Source organism: Primulina tabacum, chromosome 1 (genome assembly GCF_025594145.1).
Source record: "Primulina tabacum isolate GXHZ01 chromosome 1, ASM2559414v2, whole genome shotgun sequence".
Lineage (NCBI taxonomy): Eukaryota > Viridiplantae > Streptophyta > Magnoliopsida > Lamiales > Gesneriaceae > Primulina > Primulina tabacum.
The window spans coordinates 3,685,506-3,706,861 of NC_134550.1; the positions used below are offsets into that span (position 1 = coordinate 3,685,506).

The following is a 21,356-nucleotide window of genomic DNA, read 5'->3' on the forward strand; positions in this document are numbered from 1 at the left end:
GGACTTTGTTTTGTTTTATTTCCCCCATTCGTTAATGTTTATATTTATTTCAATATGTATAATATAAGTTTATTTTCCTTCCTAGAGCTATATATGATAACATCAATGTCAAATAAATAATATTCGATGGATAAATAACTTATGATAAAAAAAATCAAAACAAAAAAAATCAAATTATCAGATGAAAACTAAATATTGAAGAATTGGATGTTATACCTCAAACATGTCAACCTACATGATTAAAATTATAATTTTTCTCATTTTCATATGTTTCATGATCTTGAAAATCATTTCATTTGATTTTATGCTAGTTCCGGGTCTAATAATCTAAATCCTCAACAAGACAACAAAACCCCTAATGAAATTGGGAAACAGAGAAATACATAATATCTTATTGTTAAATGTATAATATAGTACTTTTATTCAATTTAAAAATGAAAGTTCTTATTAACACGCGCATTTCAGTCACTTTAATAATAATAAATATAGTTTAAGGCTATTTTATCAAATAAAATTTTTATTTATAAAAATAACTTCTAATTAACTATTTTCAGTGGGACACCTAGTTTTCATTCATAAAAAAAGTATTAAAAAATGTTTTAAAATATAAGAATAATAAACAAGGAAAAGTGCAGAAAGAATCATGTAAATTGGGTATATTTTTGGCTTTTTTCTCATAAATAGCAAAAGTTTGTTCATACTCGATTTTTTATTTTAATTATTTTACTTTTCGTCCTTCTCGCCAAAATTCCGACATAATGCCGATTCATGAGCTTTCAAGTCGACTAAAAAATTTTTGATTAATATTTTAATTTCGAGTCAAATTCAAATATGATCTAACTTTTTCTAGCCGAATTTGACCCAAATTATATTTTTCAATAATTCGTGAGCCTTGATATTTCATTAATATAATAAAATATATATTAAATAAATATTTAGAGCATTTTGAATATTTTTTTCGAGTAATGATTCAAATAGTTCGCTATGTTCAAATCTCTCAAGCCCAACTCGAACAAAAATCTTTTAGTTTTTTTTTTTTTTCGTTTAATCTTCCAATCGAGATCAATATCAAATATATCGATTTAGAGTCATATCCGAGTCTTAAATTTTTCATAATATTCAGCTCAATTCGATTTTTTACAGTTGTAGTTATACATGAAGCCAAACAAACAAGTCAGTAATACCTATTGTCATATATAAAAGCATCATCCGGAGGCCACATAAGTATTTTGGCGAAAAAAAAAACTACTTGCAACACCCAAAAACAAGAACTTACCAAGTTACAAAATGAAAATCAAGAAAAAGAAGTCATTGTTCCAAAAGGAATAACAGAAAATGAATATCTTTCAATACGTATCATAACCTGAACCAAATACATATCATGTTATCAACAAATAAAAAATCATTTATAATATAAGCATAAATGAAACAAAACTTTAAAGGAAAAATAAAAAGAATCCTTTCTCCAAAAGGGACCTTTAGCCCAATGATTTTTTTAATGCAGCAACAAAAAAAAAAATTTAAAACACAACAAAAATATTACTAATGTGGAGTGATCCGGGCCGTTCATTGTCCGTGTAGCCAAACAAACCCTGATATATTAACAAGGCTGGAAATCTAGCCTAACCTAACCTAGCCTAGCCTAGCCTAGCCTAGCCTAGCCTATTCCAAATGGGTATTGTGTAAGCGTGTAAACTAATTGGATCAGCCACACATTCTAGCTAGGTTCGTTTAGTTGACAATTTCCTTCCACTTGTATTAATATAAAACAAAAACTAGATCCACAATATTAGGCAATGCTTGCATTTATTGATTTGAAAAAAATTTATGTATAGATTTGTTTGGCCGGATGAAATTTAAGATTGTATTTGTATTGATGAATTTTAAACGTATTTTTTAGAGAAGTGAGATGGTAAATTTCAAATTCATCTACTACATTTTTATATTACATTTTTCATGTTAATTGTGATAAATTTCAAGTTCACACAATAATGCAGTCATTTGAAATTCATTTTCTTTATACTACTATTGTGTAAATAACTAAAATGTAGATTTAAAATTTAAACAATTTTTTCATTATAAACAATAAAATTATAATCGAAATCCATGGATTTGAAATATATCGATTCAATCATAAACTCAAGTTAAAAAATTTCAACGGTAATTGTATTGAGTTTTAAATATAAAAATGTCATTTGAAATTTATTCCTCAAATCATTTTCTAACATTTCTAATTCCTTTATACAAATCAAATTCATACATCCAAGTATTAAAGTTATAAAAAAAACTTATATTTCATCACTCATCAATAGAACGCAATATCGACACAATGTATTTATCCATGTATACGCAATCAAGATATATTTATATTTTTAATAGGAACAAAATATATAGAATGGTAAAAAAAAAAAAATCTCTTCCCAAATGTGAGATTATAGTATTTAGTATATGTTAGTGATTTTTGTTCAATGTAATTTGAAATAAGATATATGATGATTTTTTTACGTGTTTTTTGTTTGTTTGTTTTTTTTGTAAATTGCTACGTTTTGATCTAGAATTCATATTTTCGAAATAGGGAAAATTTTATTTTCGTTTTCCCAAAGCAAAATGTCTAACTACATCTGTGTATACTTGATTCATACATGTTACAAGCAACTACCTTTCAAATCCAAAAAGCTAAATGTAAATGATTAAATTTCGTTATAATAAGAAATATAAATTTCCCAAACCATCATAATAATGTTATAATGTTAATAAAATATATTTTGTAAAAATAAAATAATTTTAAAAATTTGTAAACGGGTTAGGTTTGGGTCGTGTCCTATTAATTTCTTCTGTCACAGGTTTTTGTTATAACATTGCATCCAATTGAGATACAAGTACTAGAAATTTCTTTAAAAATTTAATGCGACACTTCTCCTGATATTTCTATTAAAAAAAATTAATTAATCTTTTCGTCGAAAACACATTTATGCCTGCGTGTCTTTCCTAATAACCATTAAAAATATATTTCAAGAAGATGATAATTTATATTATATTATTAAATTTGAACATCTCACACCATTTAATTTTGATATATCGACGTGATATCAAATTTTCTTTATAATTTTACGATTCATAATAATTGTCATCTAACTTTATTGGTGTGAAATAATTAGTGTGTAATTTTTGTATACATCTCTATATTTTTTATTATTTTTTATCTAATTTATCTAAAAATTAAATTATTTAATCTCTAATTTATAATTATCGTATTTTTAAAAAAATAATATATATTTTTTACATAAAAATTATCGAGCACAAAAAATTTTTTATGTATGGCACAAAACACTAAGTGTGTGTGTGTGTGTGTGTATATATATATATATCAACACTGTGTGCCTGTGGTATATTCCCAATTATCAGATAAAAGTAACGCACCACACATACTCTTCGTCCCCTTGATCTAAACTCAGAATCCAAACAACCCTCCAAAAGGAAAATGAGTATCAAAGTGGGTTCAACAATGGAGGTTGCAGAAGAGGATGCCACTTTCTTATTCGCCATGCAGCTAGCTAGTGCTTCTGTACTACCTTTTGTCTTAAAAGTCGCGGTCGAGCTCGATCTCCTTGAGCTTGTGAAGAAGAAGGGGCCCGAGGCCTTTGTTTCGCCAGCAGAACTCGCCACAGAACTCCCCTCCGGCAATCCAGACAAGCACAACATGCTGGACAGAATCCTTCGCCTGCTGGCTAGCTATTCTATTTTATATTGCAAAGAGAAAACGATGCCAGATGGCAGCATTGAGCGGCTATATTCCTTGGCTCCTGTCTGCAAGTTCTACACTAAGAATGATGATGGAGTTTCTCTAGGCCCTTTGTTGATCATGAATCTAGACAAGATTCTCTTGGAGACTAGGCAGGTTTCATTTGGTTTCGATATTTAACTACCTGCTAGATGTTCGATGGAATATAATATGTTTTAATTAATGATATATGAAGGAACCACCTCAAAGATGCAATTCTTGAGGGAGGAAATGCATTCAAGAAAGCACATAAAATGAGCGTATTCAAATATATGGCCACAGATCCTAGGTTCAACAAGGTTTTTAACACCGGGATGTCTAATAATTCGACAATTGTGATGAAGAAACTCGTCGAAACGTACGACGGATTCAAGGGTATAGAGACTCTGGTGGATGCTGGAGGTGGAACCGGAGCTTCACTGCACATTATCATATCCAAACATCCAACTATAAGGGGCATCAACTTTGATTTGCCCCATGTTATTCTTAATGCCCCGTCTTTTGCTGGTATGAGAGATTGAGAATCATTTCTTGATTTATGTTTAAAAGATTTTATCTGGTTGGGGTAAAAACTTAAGTTGGCCTATTATATATATACGCAGGTGTGGATAATATTGGTGGAGACATGTTCCTCGGCTTGCCGAAAGCCGACGCCATTTTTATGAAGGTGAACAAGTTGTTGTAATTAACAGGAGAGACAGTACTACTAGCATTAATGTTCATTAATAGGCTTTGGTATAGCAATGGTTAATCACCTACTTTATGAAATTGTAGATAAAATATAATATATTGGAACTTATTTGAATCGATAACACTAAGACCGAAATTCGTCGCAAATAAACGAACATTCATGATCATAAATAGAATTTTCATCTTGTAATTTTTCTTGTGACTACTTAACTCGTGTCTTTTATTATACCAACAGTGGATTCTCCATGACTGGAGTGACACAGATTGTTTGAAAATATTGAAGAGATGTCACGAAGCACTTCCAGATGGTGGAAAAATAATTGTTTTAGAAGGCATCCTCCCAGAGACCCAAAGCGAAGGGCTGATATGTAATTTCCAACTTGATGTGACTATGTTAACCTTTAACCCCGGTGGAAAGGAGAGGACAGAAAAGGAATTTCACGCATTGGCAAAACAAGCTGGCTTCAAAGAATCTCACACAATTTGCAGTGTTCTCCCATGTTGGGTCTTGGAATTCCGTAGATGAAAATTTTATGTCTGAATTAAAAAACCTTGGACTTGCTAAGGATATAATAAAATTCTCTGTGATCAATGGTTGTCAATTTGTTCAAACTTTGTGACTCTTCCGTCGTATGCTTTCAAGTTATCGGAGCAATATTAGTATCAATATACTAATATAGTTGATATAAAAAAAATTGGGTAATTCGTATTCAACTCATCTACGCTTTGTGTATTTGGTTTTCATCTCCGTTCACATATTATAATTTTTACGCTTCATACGGGAAGTAAATGTCAAATACAAAAATTACAGGAGATGTGAATGCAAATATCAAATTGTTTTATATGGAAAATATACAATTTTATTGACCAATATTATGTTGTTTTTTGTAATAGTCTCGGGGTCGTAATTTAGAGATTATATTATTTGAAAGACTGTCATTGTTAGTTTAGTTCTCCCATTAATTTTAAATTGATGCGGTATCAATTTATAACACCACACAAGGCACCAACCATTGAGAATGTTTTGGATTTTAATCTTATAATTTTTCGGTATTTGATTTTCACATGATAATTTGGAATTTTAAAATAAAATAAAAGAACAAACTTTCAATACAAAATCTAATTATTGAAATGCAGCATAATTATTAACTTTAACATTTTAGTTCCTAAAAAATAAACATTTTATGATATTAATATATTAAATTTTAGATTTTTTCGGGTTTGGGTTCGGGTTCGGGGATTTGATGTAGTTCGAAACGGGTATGAGATTATTATCCCCATCCTCGAACCCGTCCCGAAAATAATATCAATAATAAAATAATAATATTATTAGTATTAATAATATAATAATATATAATATTATCGCTTATAATAATAGATAATAATAAGTTTTTGTTTGAGAAAATTTTCGAATCCATCGTCGTCTTACCATATTAATATTTTTGAAATGAGGATCGGGGCGGAGATGAGAAGTTGATCCTCGAAGTTACGGGTTTGGGAATTCTCCGAACCCGAAAATACAAGGATCAGGGCAAGTATAGGGGTGGGGATGGAATTCGGGGACGGAGATGGGGATGACAAACCCAGCCCCGTCCCGTCATATTGTCATCCCTCGTCGGCAAGTAAAAGAAATTAAAAGTCGAGAAGAAAATAAAAAATTAACATGATATATACTACAAATTTATTATCACACGTTATTTTTGTTTTTATGAATGAACACATTTCTTAGTATTTATTTATTTATTATTATTTTTTTATTATAAAATATTATTCAACCAAAAAGAAAGCTAGTATTTTTTTTATTTATTTTGACATAAAATCATATTTTACCAAAAACAGAAGAAAGGCCGAGATGCTAGCCAATTGATAGAATGAAGATAGTGACGTACAACGTGAATGGGCTGAGGCATAGAATCTCGCAGTACACCTGTCTTCGCAGGCTACTCGATTCTCTTGACGCCGATGTTATATGTTTCCAGGTTTCTTGAACGTAATCACGAATTTCTGTATGTGGGTTTGATTTTTCTTTGATAATTGAAGTATCGATTTCATTGATCCTATGTGCAGGAGACGAAGCTATCGAGGCATGAATTGAGAGCGGATTTGGTGCGGGCGGAAGGTTATGAATCCTTTTTCTCTTGCACTCGCACTTCTGACAAAGGGCGAAGTGGATACTCCGGTGAGAAATGCTTTTCCTTTTACTAATAATTCGTGTATTATTTTTGTCTATAGAGGCTAGTAAAGTTTCTAGCTTTGGCCTCTGTTAAGCTTAATTAAGGTACTGTTTGCGAGAGCTTGATTTAATTACTTCTCAGCTTCTGAATACAATTTCATTTAATTGACTGGAAGATTAAAAGCAAGTGTGACATAAGCTCTTGGAAACACTACCTAAGAATAAGACCGTTTTTACATACTTATGTTGTATTTGGTGTTTATTACTTATAAATTGCCACTATTTAGTTTAGTGACTTGTAAACAACAAAAAGAACATACCGTGTGACGTGTGTTTGAATTCTTGAATCTGTCATGATCGTTTATGGTACAAAAATTTGCGAGGAAGCTTTTGAGCCGCTGCTCAATCATTGTTTAATCAAAATGTGAAGACATTTGTTTCCAAATTCTATATATATTTAAAATCAGTACTTTACTACGCATTTTTTGTCACTTTCACATTTTTGGATAACATACTTCTTCTACATGCATAATGCATAGCTCTTCCTGTTATTCCTAATATTACTAATCTTGTCCTGCATTGATGTGCTTTCCCTTGCATTTAGAAATTACTGCTTATGATCAATATTCTTTTCCTTGTGCAACTAGGAGTGGCGACATTTTGCCGTGTCAAATCTGCATTTTCTAGCGACGAAGTAGCTTTGCCAGTTTCTGCAGAGGAGGGCTTTACTGGAGTTCTTGGGAATTCCGCAGGGTTTGGATCAAGGAAAAGTGAATGCCCATCAATAGTGGAAGGCCTGGAAGACTTTTCCACTATAGAGCTCCTGAAAGTTGATGGTGAAGGACGTTGTATTGTAACTGATCACGGGCATTTTGGTGAGTAGGATAATATCGGTAAAGTGATATTGCATTGATTGATGTTCTTCATGTGATATATATTCTCTAGATATATCAACACTGGATTTTAGTTTATGTCTGTAACTAATGAATGCATGCAGTTCTTTTCAATGTTTATGGTCCTAGAGCTGGATGTGATGACGCAGAAAGAATCCAGTTCAAGCTCAGTTTTTTCAGCATACTGCAGGTGATTCTATTATGCCTTATGCTTCGATGTCGTGATTGGTGAACAATCAAGTATGCCGTATATGGCCATCTGTTGGTTATGTCATGTTTCTGTGTTTATATAAAATTAAGGAATTTTAATTCAATTTCTTGATTATATTGGCGTAGGGTAATAGTCTGTTCCATATTGTAAAGTTCCAAATTGTCATTTATAAGATCTGATAATGAGTTAGTATTATGGTAAAATGAATCAACATTGATGATTAGAAAGGCTGTTTCTAAAGGCCCAAGCGGATTCTAAATTGGAATCCAAGTGTAGCAAGAATTGCTGTGTTTGCAGGCCCTGCTAAACCATTCCCTCTTTGTTGTTTATTTTCTTTTATTAAGTTGCTATATAGGATCATGGAGTTTATAACTGACCAACGTCACTAGAGTCGTGTCAAATAAAAATGATAAATACCCAGGTACAGAAAATGGAAGGAATCGGATTATAGACATTGATTGTATACCACCACATGATATTTTTTGTTGTCACCGTGTTCATTAGCAGGACCATGAGCATCATTATTAGAAGTTGTATTTGTATTTTGAATATTGGCTGGTCGCTCATGTATGACATGATATGAGTTGTACATATTATTCATCTTGGATATGAACTTTAAGCTCTCATATTAATATGATTATGATATTGTTATAGAGAAGATTGGAATCTCTTTTGAGGCAAGGACGAAGGGTGTTTGTTGTAGGGGATCTCAACATTGCTCCTGCTGCCATAGACCGTTGTGATGCTGGACCAAATTTTGACAAAAATGAGTGAGTTGTTTTATGGCTCTTATTTTTAATACACATTTGGCTCATTGGTCAAATATTTGTATTCGATTTGATACTGCAAGTAGATTGTTAATTGTTTATACTTGATTCTGTCTTGCAGGTTTAGAACGTGGTTCAGATCTTTGCTGGTGAGACATGGAGGGCCTTTTTCCGATGCTTTTAGAGAGAAACATCCTGACAGGTTATAATTTCTTGACTTCATTGTTTTATTTGTGTAGAAGGATATTTAAAGTTTGGTTGGAGTGTAAGCAATGAACAACATTGTACTGTGTCTGTTTTGATACATGCGACTTCCGTCTCCTGCTTATATTGTGTGTCATCCCATTTTATGTTCTGTAAATTACTGTAGAAGAGAAGCCTACACGTGTTGGTCAACTAGTTCCGGTGCAGAGGAATTCAACTTTGGGTCACGTATTGACCACATTCTTATAGCTGGACCATGCTTACATGAAAACCAAAATGAGTGTCATAGCTTTGTGAATTGTCATGTTGAAGAGTGTGACATATCAGAACAGTTCAAACGTTGGAAACCCGGCAACACACCTAGGTAAGAGAGAATCTTTTTAATCAGAGGGGGATTTTGTGATACTGCGATTCTTTGTCAGTATTTCAGCATTTGAAATGAGTTAGAGATGCAAAATTATGATATTCCATGAGAACAACAAAAAAATTTAGCCCCTGGGGATTTGAGTCACAATTACAAGCTCCACTTTATTATTATCGCGGCATTGGTTTTCTACAAATATAGCACACCAACTTGCACTTAAAACTCTTACTTTTTCAGGTGGAAAGCGGGGAGAAATGTCAAATCGGAAGGCTCGGATCATGTTCCCGTCTATATATGCTTGAGGGGGATCCCCGATATACCATTGCACAATACACCTTCACTATCTAGTAGATATTGTCCCGAGGTCTATGGTTTCCAGAAGACACTAGGTGTGAGTTTCTTAAACATTTATACTTCTATGTGCTAGAATTACGTGATTGTGTGTCGAAGTATTTTTGGGGGGTGTATACAAATTTTGGAGAAAGTATACATGAATTCTAAAACTTTCCTGGATGACTGCCTCCTTCCTGCTGGATCTTGTCCCTGACTATGTTGGCTTTACGTAAAAAGGTAGCTTATAGGATATGTGTCGCAAATGTGCTTTGGTGTACGAGTTTCAGTCTGAATATGTGAGTAGTGTGGATCACATTGGGAAATCAATGTCCGTCTTTTTTGATATATTTAATCGAATTTAAATGTACCGGGGTGCTCTATGTTTCTTGTTGATGGTTATCATCATATGTCAGACTATTTTGCAATAATATAGCTGGAAGTTGTCCTCTAGTTAAGGCTACAAGTGTTCTGAAATTTGCTGAAATTTTAAATTCTTAGTACGCAGAAGATCTGTATGTGACTCTGTGAAGTAGGTAAATATGCATGTTAGTTCATAAAAATTGGGGATCTATACCAGGGAAAAAATTTAATTATTTATCAATAAATTCTCTATTGTACAGTGTCAATGTTAGAGAGAAAGCAACCTGCCAAAGATGTTAGCTTGTCTGAAGGATCCAATTGTATGTTAGAAGAGAGAGTTGCTAGTAAATGTTGCAGTCAGCTAATGAAAAGATCTCTACAATCCTGTAGTGCATCTTCATCTACCTTGACGAAGCATGAAGGTTTATCTTCGGGCGATATTTCTGAAGGCTTCTGTGAGAAATCATCTAATGACTTTAATGGCACTGAAGAGCTATCTAAATCATTTTCCACTGTGGAAAGTAATAAAAAAACAAGGAAAAGCCAGTTATCTCAGCTTTCACTTAAATCATATTTCAAGAAAACATTTGGTGTAATTGATAATTCAGAGAGTATTTGTGCTGATAAGAAGCTTAATCAAGCAGAAATGTCGAGTCCTCTTCTTGAAGTGAATGGAACTCTCGATGAAGGTGCTCAATGTGATGCTGAGTTGCAGTCAGAACAAGGGACTTCAATTCAAGAAGATGATTCCTCTCAACCTTCAGAAAAAGAAAGGAATGGTTTGGCCTTAGTTGAGTGGCAAAGGATTCAGCAAATTATGCAAACTAGCATACCTCTTTGTAAGGGCCACAAGGAACCTTGTGTTCCTCGAGTTGTGAAGAAATCTGGACCTAATATAGGGCGACGATTTTATGTCTGTGCCCGCGCTGAGGTATCCCTGTCTTGTTACTTAGTTTTCCCTGTCTTGTTACTTAGTGTTCAGCTGTCTTGCCTCTCTTGAAAATATTTCCTACCTGAACCCTTGGACATCTTCTAGATTTCTGCTTATCCCATTGACACTTGATAAAAAGATAGTTCAGATAACAGCCATACACTGATGAATTTTTGTTTTTGTTTTCTTTTACTCTTGTTACATATATCTTACTGACAGTAAAATATGTTGTGTTATATCCCCCACATTGTTTTTATAGCATCAAGACCGATTCTTTTCAAAAGATCATGATCGACTTCTGTGTGCTTTTATCCCTGCTGCTGATCGGTCATCAATATTCTGAAAGTGACCATTATTTAGTAGCATTGTTTTACATTTATTTCATGTGGAGTTTCCTGATTGCGGGGGCAGTGAGTTGCTTATGGACTGATGCAAGCAGTTTTTGGGCTGATGGAGCTGGAATCTAATATTGAAACACTCTTAAATATATCTCTCTCTTTTTTACGAGCATTTTTCTTATATCTCAGGGACCTGCATCTAATTCTGAAGCAAACTGTGGTTTTTTCAAATGGGCAACTTCAAACTCAAAGAGGAAATGATGACAATGTCGATGACTGGGTGGCAATTAAAGTGCGACGACTCAGTTGCAACATAGTGATCTGTATGAATATGTGTTACAGCTATGCGTTCTGCTTTCAGTGGTAAGTCCTCTCAAACAGTATCAACTGTGTACATGATACATGAGAATCAAAAGCTTTGTGGCATAATGAACAAAATAAGCCGGGCATGCTGTCTTGTTTAACCAAGTTCTTGATTATGCGAACTCGTAAAGTTCCTAAAATGGTTCCAAATTTGTTATGGTTGAGGTTAGTCTGTGCACAACTGGGGCTTGGTTGCTTGGAGCACGGAACTGCGCGATCCTTGCAACAGCAGAAGGGCAATATACAACGTTTGAATAGCTTATGCAATTGAAGGTGAAAATGACACATCAAGAAATGACAACCATGGGCATGGATAAGGTGAAAATGTCAATTATCAAGCATAATTTTTTTATACAACAAAATATTTTATTTTGTATCTCATAAAGAATTGATCCATTGGTCCAACCACCATCACCAATAACCCGGTTACCCACTGTTTAGACTGGGTCGCTGGCCTTGGGATTAAACACAAGATATATATATATATATATACTAGGAATGTACACGTGCGAGCACGTAGGTGACTAATAATGAAAAATATAATAACGAGAATTGGATAATGTTTAAAGTCGTTTGAATAACATCATGTTTACAAATATTTATCAATCTAAATATATCAAAACACAATACATAAAAATACATCATGACAATAAATCATATATATTTACTTATTTATATGACATTTTTCAATCCGCGACATAATACAGCTCTCTTAAATGATAAATCAGCAAAAATATTTTGGAAAAACAATAAAAATAAAATTAATAGGATAGTGAATTTTACCAAAATCAAAACTAAAATTTACTTAAATAGAGTACACATAGACAATGGACAATGAATCACAAAAATTGACTAAGAAATGTAAATAAATAATTTTTTTACATAAAATTTAGAAAATAAAGAAAAATGTGAATTAATGTTCAAATCTATCTAAGATGGACAATGAATCACAAAAAAAATCCTTAAAAAGACATATTAATTTAATTTGCTAACTTAAATGAACAAGAAAATGTAAAAAAAATAATTTTTTTGGCATAAAATTTAAGAAATAAAGAGGAATGTGTATTAATGTTCAAATTCATTTAAGATGGACAATGAATTACAAAAAAAACCCTTAAGATAACCTCAACTTGACTAAGAACTCAGACCAAGTTCCTTGATCGATTTGTTGTCGCAAACAAGTCTCCGGATTTTAACATTCCAGGAATACGCCCAGAAAGAGTAAGACATTGGTATCGTAGAATCGCATCTCATTCGTCCAAGGGAAACGGTAGCCGCTGCTTGTGAAGCAGGCTTGTAGGTAGACAGATTAGTTTCGATCCCGCCACTGATTAGCAACCTCAAATTCTTGGAAGCAATCAGCTACAATTCTCTCTCCACCCGACATTTCATAAAAACCATCAGACTGAGAATTCAGCTCGACAGATTGGCCAAGAATGACTTCAACTTTCTTTGAACTCAACCAATTTAACTCTTTTTCTCCCGCCTTTTCTCCCATAAATTCCAATAACCTCGTGCCCCCGGTGCACTAGTGTTACTTTTTTTATCAGGGAAATCTACATTGATTTCTCCTGCTAGCTCTACACCAGTCGGCCCCCCTCCAACGATCAAAATTGAGTTTGGCAAATTTTTATCTTTTATTGCTCTGCCATACCCATACTTAGCAAAGTCAGAAGCCAGCAAAGAATCAGCGTTAAATTTCGTGTATTTTGATGAAGAATCTCAAATGATGCAAGGAGAGAATAGTATGAAATTAAGTGCTCAAATCCACCAAATTTTATGATATTTTTGTGAATATCGATCGTCTAGAAGTTCACTCGGTTGAATCATATGTATAAATGAATACATCATACTAACTAACAGCCTAACATAATACTCAACCAATAGAAAATTATAGCGTCACTGCCCAAATGTGAGTCATAGTTTTAACTTCATGGACTGGCATGTATTTTCCTTTTTCCCTCTTTCCCTAATCATGAAGCAACAAGATTGCCTGATTTTCAATATCGAGAAACAAATGTAAGGTTCGTTTCAATCCAAATTCCAGAAATCATAGTAAAATATTCGGAAGGTGAAGAAATTCTCCCCCAACAGTTCTACTCTCGCTGTTTATTGATAAGCTTTGACACAACTAAATCGACCATCTAAGCAAACTTGTAGCCTTATGTTACTACCTTTGCGTCTAAAACGTCTCTGTATCCAAGTCACAAAACCTACTTGTAAACAAAAATGTCGACTGACGTTACCGAATTTTCTATTTTAAATCGATCAACTATTCTAAATTGAAAATAATTTTATATTAATTATTTAATATTATTTGATTAACTGAAATAAGAATTCTGGCCAATCTGTGACCGTCATTGGGAGGCGTACCCTCTCGTACGCAGAATGCAGATGGACCCAACCCAAACGCCACCCAATAAAAACTAAACGCAAACCCCTTCCGAACTCTCCCAAGGCCAAGGCCCGCCACAATTATGGACTAATCATTAAGGGCTTTTAAATAAATCATACTCAATCATTGCAAATTACTTGGTTTACATAAATGTTAGTGAGATTATTATAACAGTTAAAATTCAATTTTTGACTATATGTTGTTGATAAAACAGCCTTTTAATTTTTATAAATTTATATTTACAACATGGATATAATAATAAAATTAAGAATGAAAATAAAATTTTAATATTTTATAAAAAAATTCGAACCTAAATTTAGAACTTCATTCTGAATTTCTTCGATCTCAATTATATAGACTTCTTCAAACTGATTAAGAAATTCATTGAAAATATTGATTATAAAAAAAAAATTATATTTATCATTTTTAATGATTGCTTGTATATATATATATATATGTGTGTGTGTGTGTGTGTGTGTGTGATTTGTTATGTTATAATCGAGACGAGTGATCAATAATATTCCCTAGGTTTGTTTCCTTGTTGAATCCATCAGCCTATTTAACTCCGCCACGCCTCTGACAAACCCCCCCACGATTCACCTATTAGCTCTCCTAATCTTAACCAGTCACCATACTTGCCGACCTAACACATCAACAATGGCGGTTTCATTCTTCCCTCACTCTGTCGGCCTATATATATGATGGTGATTTATGCACCCACTTCTTTTCACACTTTCTTCCTTCTTTCTTTGTCCCATAATTTAACGAATATGACGATAGCATATCGTGTACGGCTGTATTTTATTGTTTCGTGGCTCATTATGTTAATCTCAGGTATTGTGGTTTCATCTTTTTCTTGGTTATTGTGATTGGTTGTTTGTTCTTGAATATTGGCTTTGATGGTTGATTTGTTTGTTCTTGAATCCAGGCGGGGCTTTTTCAGCGACTGTTTACTTTTGTGAACCAGTGTTCTTACACTGTATGGCCGGGGATACTATCCAACGCCGGCACTCCCCAGCTTTCGACCACGGGATTCGCACTCGGTCCCGGTGACTCGGTTCCGATCCCCGTCCCTTCCGCATGGTCCGGCCGCATGTGGGGACGGACTTTCTGTTCCCAGGACCCCACGTCTGGAAAATTCACCTGCGTCACCGGCGACTGCGGCTCAGGGAACATGGAGTGCAGCGGCGGTGGAGCGGAGCCTCCAGCTACTCTGGCGGAGTTCACGCTCAACGGGGCAGACGGGCTCGACTTCTACGACGTCAGCCTCGTGGACGGGTACAATCTTCCTATGCTAGTGGTACCTAAGAACGGCAACCGAGGGAATTGTACGGTTACGGGTTGCATAGCCGACCTAAACGCTGCCTGCCCTTCTGATTTGAAGGTGACGAACGACATCGGTGCCAGCGTTGCCTGCAAGAGCGCCTGTGAGGCGTTCGAGGATCCTCAATACTGCTGCAGCGGCGAGTACGCGACGCCGGATACGTGCCGGCCGACCGCGTACTCGGAATTGTTCAAAAAAGCGTGCCCGCGAGCTTACAGTTATGCCTACGACGATGGGAGCAGCACATTTACGTGCGCTTCTGCAGATTACGACATCACCTTCTGCCCAACTCCTCCTGCCAGGTGATAAATTTTATGTTTGAAGTATTATTTTATTTATTGCTCCATCAATTTAAGTTTCTTAGATTTCAATAATGTCCTGGAATTTCTCAGACTCAAATCTCATAATTTTAAGAACTATTTTTAGCACTACATCGATTTCCTAGAACACATGCATTTAATTTTAGGATATGGTTCTGACTTAGAAACAATATTTCATTAAGCACTAATTCCAAAAGACATTCGAATGAAATACCTTGCTACATAAATATTTTGATTATGTTGCGACAAAAAGAAAAGAACAATATGGTTCTGCATGCTAAACATTAATCAAAGAATTGAAGATTGTAAACGTGGATTATGGCCAACACACCTTAGCTTAGAATTATGAGTCATTGTTATTTGTCTAACCTCAATTAATCACCTTCTTAATTACATAAATCTAATGCCTACCAACAGACCAATTAGCTTTCCACTTTAGACATTATTTATTAAAACCCAATTTTACTTTATATTATATATATATATATATATATATATATCAATCTGGCAATGATAATTGTTACAAAAATATGTGCATATATTGGACACGTAATTTGTCCCGACTTTGGCCGATTCAAGAAAAGAGGCGCCGACCACGCCGTGTCCCACTCCCTCACAACTTAAATTGTTCTTCAAATGTTATTTGAAACTATGGAAAAATATGATATCAGTATCATAATCGAACTGCCCTTTTATTCAGCTATGACAATCTTTTGTTTGGTAGAATATCGCTGATTTTGATCCTCCTCGGATTTTTTTATGCTATATCTGAGATATTTCTCTCGACGTGTCACGTGAATTTAAGATAATATGTAAGATATATGTGTTAGAGATATGTGGGTGGTAGTCAGTCTTTCTGTACCATAAACTTAGCCAACTTGCGATGTGGATGATTTTAACTTGCGTTGCGTACAACCCATGCAACTAAAATAATTTAGCATTTAATTTCTGTTATTAGAGTTCGCGTAGAGGATATATAGAATAATAATAACAATAATACTATATAATTGTAATTATTTTGTTCAGTAATAAGAAATCAAATGGAGGGCAAATAAGTGGCCCCAGCGACTCCTCGTTGTCATCAAGTGCTCCTCCTCATTGGGCCTACGCTTCCGTTTTCATCGCCTTTCTATCAGTTTCTTGGCAGTTATGGGCTCAACCCAATAGGCCCAACAAAGGCCCATTAACTTGTCTAATGATTGGTGGGCTTGGTTATGTATGGGCCCTCCGATTCCGCATGACGATCGTGGATCATAACTACTAGGGAAACGAAGCCCGACCCGATACTGCTTTCGTCCTTTTTGGCAAATTTTTTATGTTTGAGGTTTTGTCAATCTTGAAGCATATTTTCTTTGGAAGGGAGAAGGAGCCAAAAATGGAATGACACCGATTGCAACAATGAATTATATATATATACATACATATATATATATATATAAAGTGAAATACAAATTGGTTAGATACAGTGTCTATTTACTTTGGTTTTTGTGTTGGTCTTTCGTCTTTATTTTACCGGAATACTGATTTCAAATCGTAAATTTTTTTATGTCACTTTAGTTTTTTCTAGTGTCATATTAGTTTCTTTCAGTGTCATATCAATATTCTGAAAAAAATAGAAATAAAAATCAAGTATTTAATCAGCAATATTAACGTTTTTATTCTAATTTATTTTCTCCGTCATATCAATATTCTGAAAAAAATAGAAATAAAACATGTGTACATGTACATTAATTTTCTAGTACTAAATAAAGCCTTGACAAGCAAAAACGAGTATTGTTTCCCAAAAGCCCTCTGTCTCCTTCGATACAATTGAGATCTCTTCCTTTATTTCACTTTATATTTTTGTATTTTTCAAAAATATTAAATTTCCACGGACAAAACAAATAAATCTTAACCCTTCTCTACATCGAATTTTTATAAACCCCCCCCCCCCCCCCCCCCCCCCCCCCCCCCCCTCTCCGCTCTTGTTGCCCCTTTTCTCTTTTACCCTTTTGCTTTTATTATCATATATTAGTATTATTGTTATCATGCAAAATCCTTTTCAAGACTACCCGAATAAATACAAGACTTTATCTTTTTTATAGGCATTTTAGAGATGGAAAAGTTCAATAAACAAATTTGATCGAGAGCTTTTTGGGAAAGGAATGTTTTTTCTGAGATGAAAATATTTAATAAAGAAGAGAAATAATACGATTAGAAAATTATTTTTAAAAAGAGAGATATAAAAAGATTCTTTAAAAAGCTCAAGAAATCTTTATCCTATAGAGAAACCTTTTCACAATAAAATGAACCAACTAATTGGAGAACAAAAACTTGTGTAAGACGCTCTTAAGGGTCATATTTTGTGATACATATCTCTTATTTGAGTCATCCATCAAAAAATATTACTTTTTATGTTAAGTATATTACATTTTATTGTGAATATCGGTTGGGTTGACCCGTCTCAAAGATAAAAAAACAATAACACCTGGACTTGCGGTCAGCTTATAAATTGAAAAGCAGTCAAGATTTTTTTGGTATATTTTTTCTATTGGCATTTAAAGATAATTAGTGTTTGAACTATATTATTTAGTTGGACTTGGTGAAGCCATAAATCCCTAGCATTTATGTTTATATTGTGGGTGTATATAAGAAAGTAGGTCGGTCCATTTATTTATTCAGATGATGCGAAATTTGACAAATAAATAATTACTAAAAATAAAGATAATAATATAAGAGAATATTATTTTATTTTATCAACAAAATATTTAAAATAAAAATCATATTTTTGCATTTGCATTTTCAATTCATTAATAATAAAGCACTCACGTCGCATCATAGACAAGTGGTTAGTAGTAGCTATAGTCGGGGTCCCTTTTAATTTCCACCAAACATAATTCTCGGACAGTAATATAAACACTTTAAAATTATAAGATATAAAAAAATAATATTTAATTTTCAGTGTCTCCAATTGAATAATTCCATTAATAATTACAAAATTTTATAGTTCGAGAAGAGGCTCGCAAAAGTGGTTTAAACAATGAATCTTGTAGCATAGCTCTCTAGGTTGGTGGTAATTATATGAAAATAATAACGTTCTTAATACGAGTTATTCATTACTAAAAATATTTATACACTGTTTTTGTTCAAATAAAAAGTCATGTTTGCTCTCAAATTATATGTGTGATATTTAAATCACATCTAGGGCTGTCAAAATAGGTGTTTAACCCATCAGAGTAGTCCCCTTATTTTGCCGCGTCAAATATACATGTTGCATACTGGTTTTTTTTTTAGCATTGTACTACTGTTGCATTCACCATATCGGTTCGCTGGTTTTTCGCATAACTTTCTGTCATGTTTTCTCCGTATATTTTGTGTAACAATCGTACCGTCATGTCAGCCCATTTTGACAGCTCTAATAACACATCGGTTTGATATAATATTTAAAATTATTTATATTAAAGAGTTGTATATATAAAACGAGACTGATACAAATAATTGCTAAAAGATGCTAGAGATCGTCTGCAATAGAAAATGTCGGAAGATGAGCTCTATACTGGGCAAAGTGTTACACATTTGAGAGTATGTGAACAAAAGGGCAAACCCCGCTATCTAAAACCATGCTCAAAGGTGAGGAAATTCAAGCTAAAATGAGTGTTCGAAAGAGTTTATAGAAAATATTTCTTATATTTTAGTCAAATAAAAATGTTTTGAGATGTTTGAAAGAGTTTATAGAAAATATTTCTTATGTTTCGTTATACTAAGATAATTATATCAAAAAATATATAATTTATCGAAATTTTAGATACGATATCGATATCGAAATATTGGTTACACTAATTTCATTCGATAAGTATCCAACAATTAAATATATTATATATAATGAAGTAATAAAATCTAAGTTCCCGGGTCAGTTGGGATATTATAAAAGAACGAGTTAAATTTCTATCCTTTTAACCTATAATAGGAAATACAACAAAAAAGAAGCACTCAACGTCCTCCACTATATTATATTATTCGTTTCTTTCATATTATTTTATATTATAAAATATGTTTTGTTAATATTTGATTAAAGGTATACTTTTTTATATTTGGATCTTCTACTACGTTGAAAATACAGCACTTAATATTGTATACTTTTTATACGAGATGATACTTTTTATACGAGATGATCACGTGATCATTCTGTGAACATCACATCATATGAGATAAATTTAAAAAATTGTTAAATTAAACGAGATGATTTGTGTGAAAAATGTTCAATACTTGATGATATGTTTTCGATACCGTAGATAGATGATATAAATCCTATTTTCTTCAAGGAACATTGGTACTATGCCTTTATGGTGAATCGTTTTTGTAAATTATATATAATTAGGAGCATATCGAATATAATCAAGATTCCCATCCCATTAACTCCTCTCCATTCATATACTTTCTGCACATTCTTCTTCTACACCTGACCGGCCGAATCACGATACTCTGCCGCCGGAGCCGCCGTCAAACCCCACCATTCATCTCAAGCTTGTTCTTAATTTGTTAAAATTTCACAGAATTAAAGCCTATCTGTCATGGGTTCTTCTAGTACTACTTTATTTACCATTTTTCTGCTCTACACTTTCCAACAAAAAGGTACACAGAGAGGATTTTCTAAACTAATTTGGGATCACTTTTTGGTTAAAGATTTTGGGACGAGATTGATTCAGTGAAATTGGATATTTTTGATGATGATGTTTGTTTCCATGCAGGAGTGGTTGATGCTTCAACTTTTACATTCTTAAACAAGTGTTCTCAGACGGTTTGGCCGGCGATTCTCGGCCATCCCCCCATGGAGACAACCGGATTCGAGCTACCCAAAGGCGGCTCACGGGCCTTCCAGGCTCCGACCGGTTGGTCGGGTCGGTTCTGGGGTAGAACCGGGTGCACTTTCGACGGCTCGGGCCGTGGCTCCTGCGCCACAGGAGACTGCAGCTCCGGCCAGATGGAGTGCAACGGGGCTAGTTCCACAGCCTCAACGCTGGCGGAATTCACCCTTGGGTCGGGTTCCATGGACTTCTACGACGTGAGCCTCGTGGACGGCTACAATTTGCCAGTGATGGTGGACGCCAGCGGCGGCTCGGGCCAATGCAAATCCACAGGCTGCGTGGAGGACCTGAACAGGCTGTGCCCGGCGGAGCTGAGGACTGATGACGGCGGCGCGTGCCGAAGCGCTTGCGATGCTTATGGCACGCCGGAGTACTGTTGCAAGGGGGAGTACGGCTCTCCATCGACGTGCAAACCGTCGTCGTACTCGCAGGTGTTCAAGAATGCGTGCCCGAAATCTTACAGCTACGCGTATGATGATGCCACCAGCATCTTCACTTGCACCGCCGCCGACTATTTAATTACCTTTTGTCCCAACCACCCAAGGTACAGCTCTTTAATGCACAATGTCCAACTCAAGTTCTCATCAATCCTCATCACGATTCATGATTGTCATAATAATTATAAGATAATAATAAATATTTACACTTCTAATTATTTTATCTTAAAACTACAATGATATTATTTATAAAATAGAAAGTTCATGAGCATGCTCACATTCTATATGGTGTGTCTTTCGATTTTCACAACAAATTATTTTTATCACAGCCAAAAATCATCGAAATCAAGTGACGGAACGACAAATAATTCCGGGCCGGAAGGTGGTTCCGATGCTGGATCAGGTTCCGGCTCAATGCCGGAACCCATGTTGGCGGATAGGTCGTGGTTGGCAAATTTGGCGATTGGGGCCTCTACTAGAACAAGTTCTTTTCGTTCCGCCTTTCAAATAGCATCAGTCCTTGTACATCTGGCTTCCACGGTAGTACTTCTGTTGTAATTTTGATTTTGTTGGTTCATTTTACCAAATTTGCATCGATAAAATCACAATCGATTAGCCAAAGGCTCAA

At 34.3% G+C, this 21,356-nt stretch overlaps 4 protein-coding genes and 1 pseudogene across 6 annotated transcripts; 4 read left to right on the forward strand and 1 right to left on the reverse strand.

Annotated features, from left to right (window-relative positions):
- Positions 1-3,396: 3,396 nt before the first annotated feature.
- On the forward strand, positions 3,397-5,133 carry LOC142524122 (caffeic acid 3-O-methyltransferase 1-like). Its single transcript, XM_075627928.1, has 4 exons — positions 3,397-3,894; positions 3,978-4,288; positions 4,384-4,448; positions 4,707-5,133. The coding sequence occupies exons 1-4, from the start codon at positions 3,482-3,484 to the stop codon at positions 4,995-4,997; spliced, it is 1,080 nt and encodes a 359-aa protein (XP_075484043.1). The 5' UTR covers positions 3,397-3,481; the 3' UTR covers positions 4,998-5,133.
- Positions 5,134-6,295: 1,162 nt separating this feature from the next.
- Positions 6,296-11,375, forward strand: LOC142524182 (DNA-(apurinic or apyrimidinic site) endonuclease 2). Of its 3 annotated transcripts, none has more exons than XM_075628043.1 (10): positions 6,296-6,450; positions 6,539-6,650; positions 7,292-7,519; positions 7,642-7,727; positions 8,403-8,518; positions 8,637-8,717; positions 8,886-9,083; positions 9,321-9,472; positions 10,037-10,707; positions 11,235-11,375. In XM_075628043.1, the coding sequence occupies exons 1-10, from the start codon at positions 6,343-6,345 to the stop codon at positions 11,304-11,306; spliced, it is 1,824 nt and encodes a 607-aa protein (XP_075484158.1). In that variant the 5' UTR covers positions 6,296-6,342; the 3' UTR covers positions 11,307-11,375. The 3 variants fall into 3 exon arrangements, with proteins under 3 accessions (XP_075484158.1, XP_075484320.1, XP_075484244.1); XM_075628205.1 differs by having other exon boundaries at positions 10,421-10,707; XM_075628129.1 differs by having other exon boundaries at positions 6,315-6,461.
- A 1,175-nt stretch (positions 11,376-12,550) lies between these two features.
- Positions 12,551-14,898, reverse strand: LOC142539303 (oxidoreductase OXR1-like; annotated as a pseudogene).
- Positions 14,330-16,908, forward strand: LOC142524340 (thaumatin-like protein 1b). Its single transcript, XM_075628325.1, has 3 exons — positions 14,330-14,637; positions 14,732-15,429; positions 16,474-16,908. Exons 2-3 carry the CDS (start codon positions 14,897-14,899, stop codon positions 16,709-16,711), a joined length of 771 nt encoding a protein of 256 aa, XP_075484440.1. The 5' UTR covers positions 14,330-14,637; positions 14,732-14,896; the 3' UTR covers positions 16,712-16,908.
- A 2,833-nt stretch (positions 16,909-19,741) lies between these two features.
- Positions 19,742-21,356, forward strand: LOC142524417 (thaumatin-like protein 1). The gene is made up of 3 exons (XM_075628441.1): positions 19,742-20,058; positions 20,175-20,835; positions 21,058-21,356. The coding sequence occupies exons 1-3, from the start codon at positions 19,998-20,000 to the stop codon at positions 21,284-21,286; spliced, it is 951 nt and encodes a 316-aa protein (XP_075484556.1). The 5' UTR covers positions 19,742-19,997; the 3' UTR covers positions 21,287-21,356.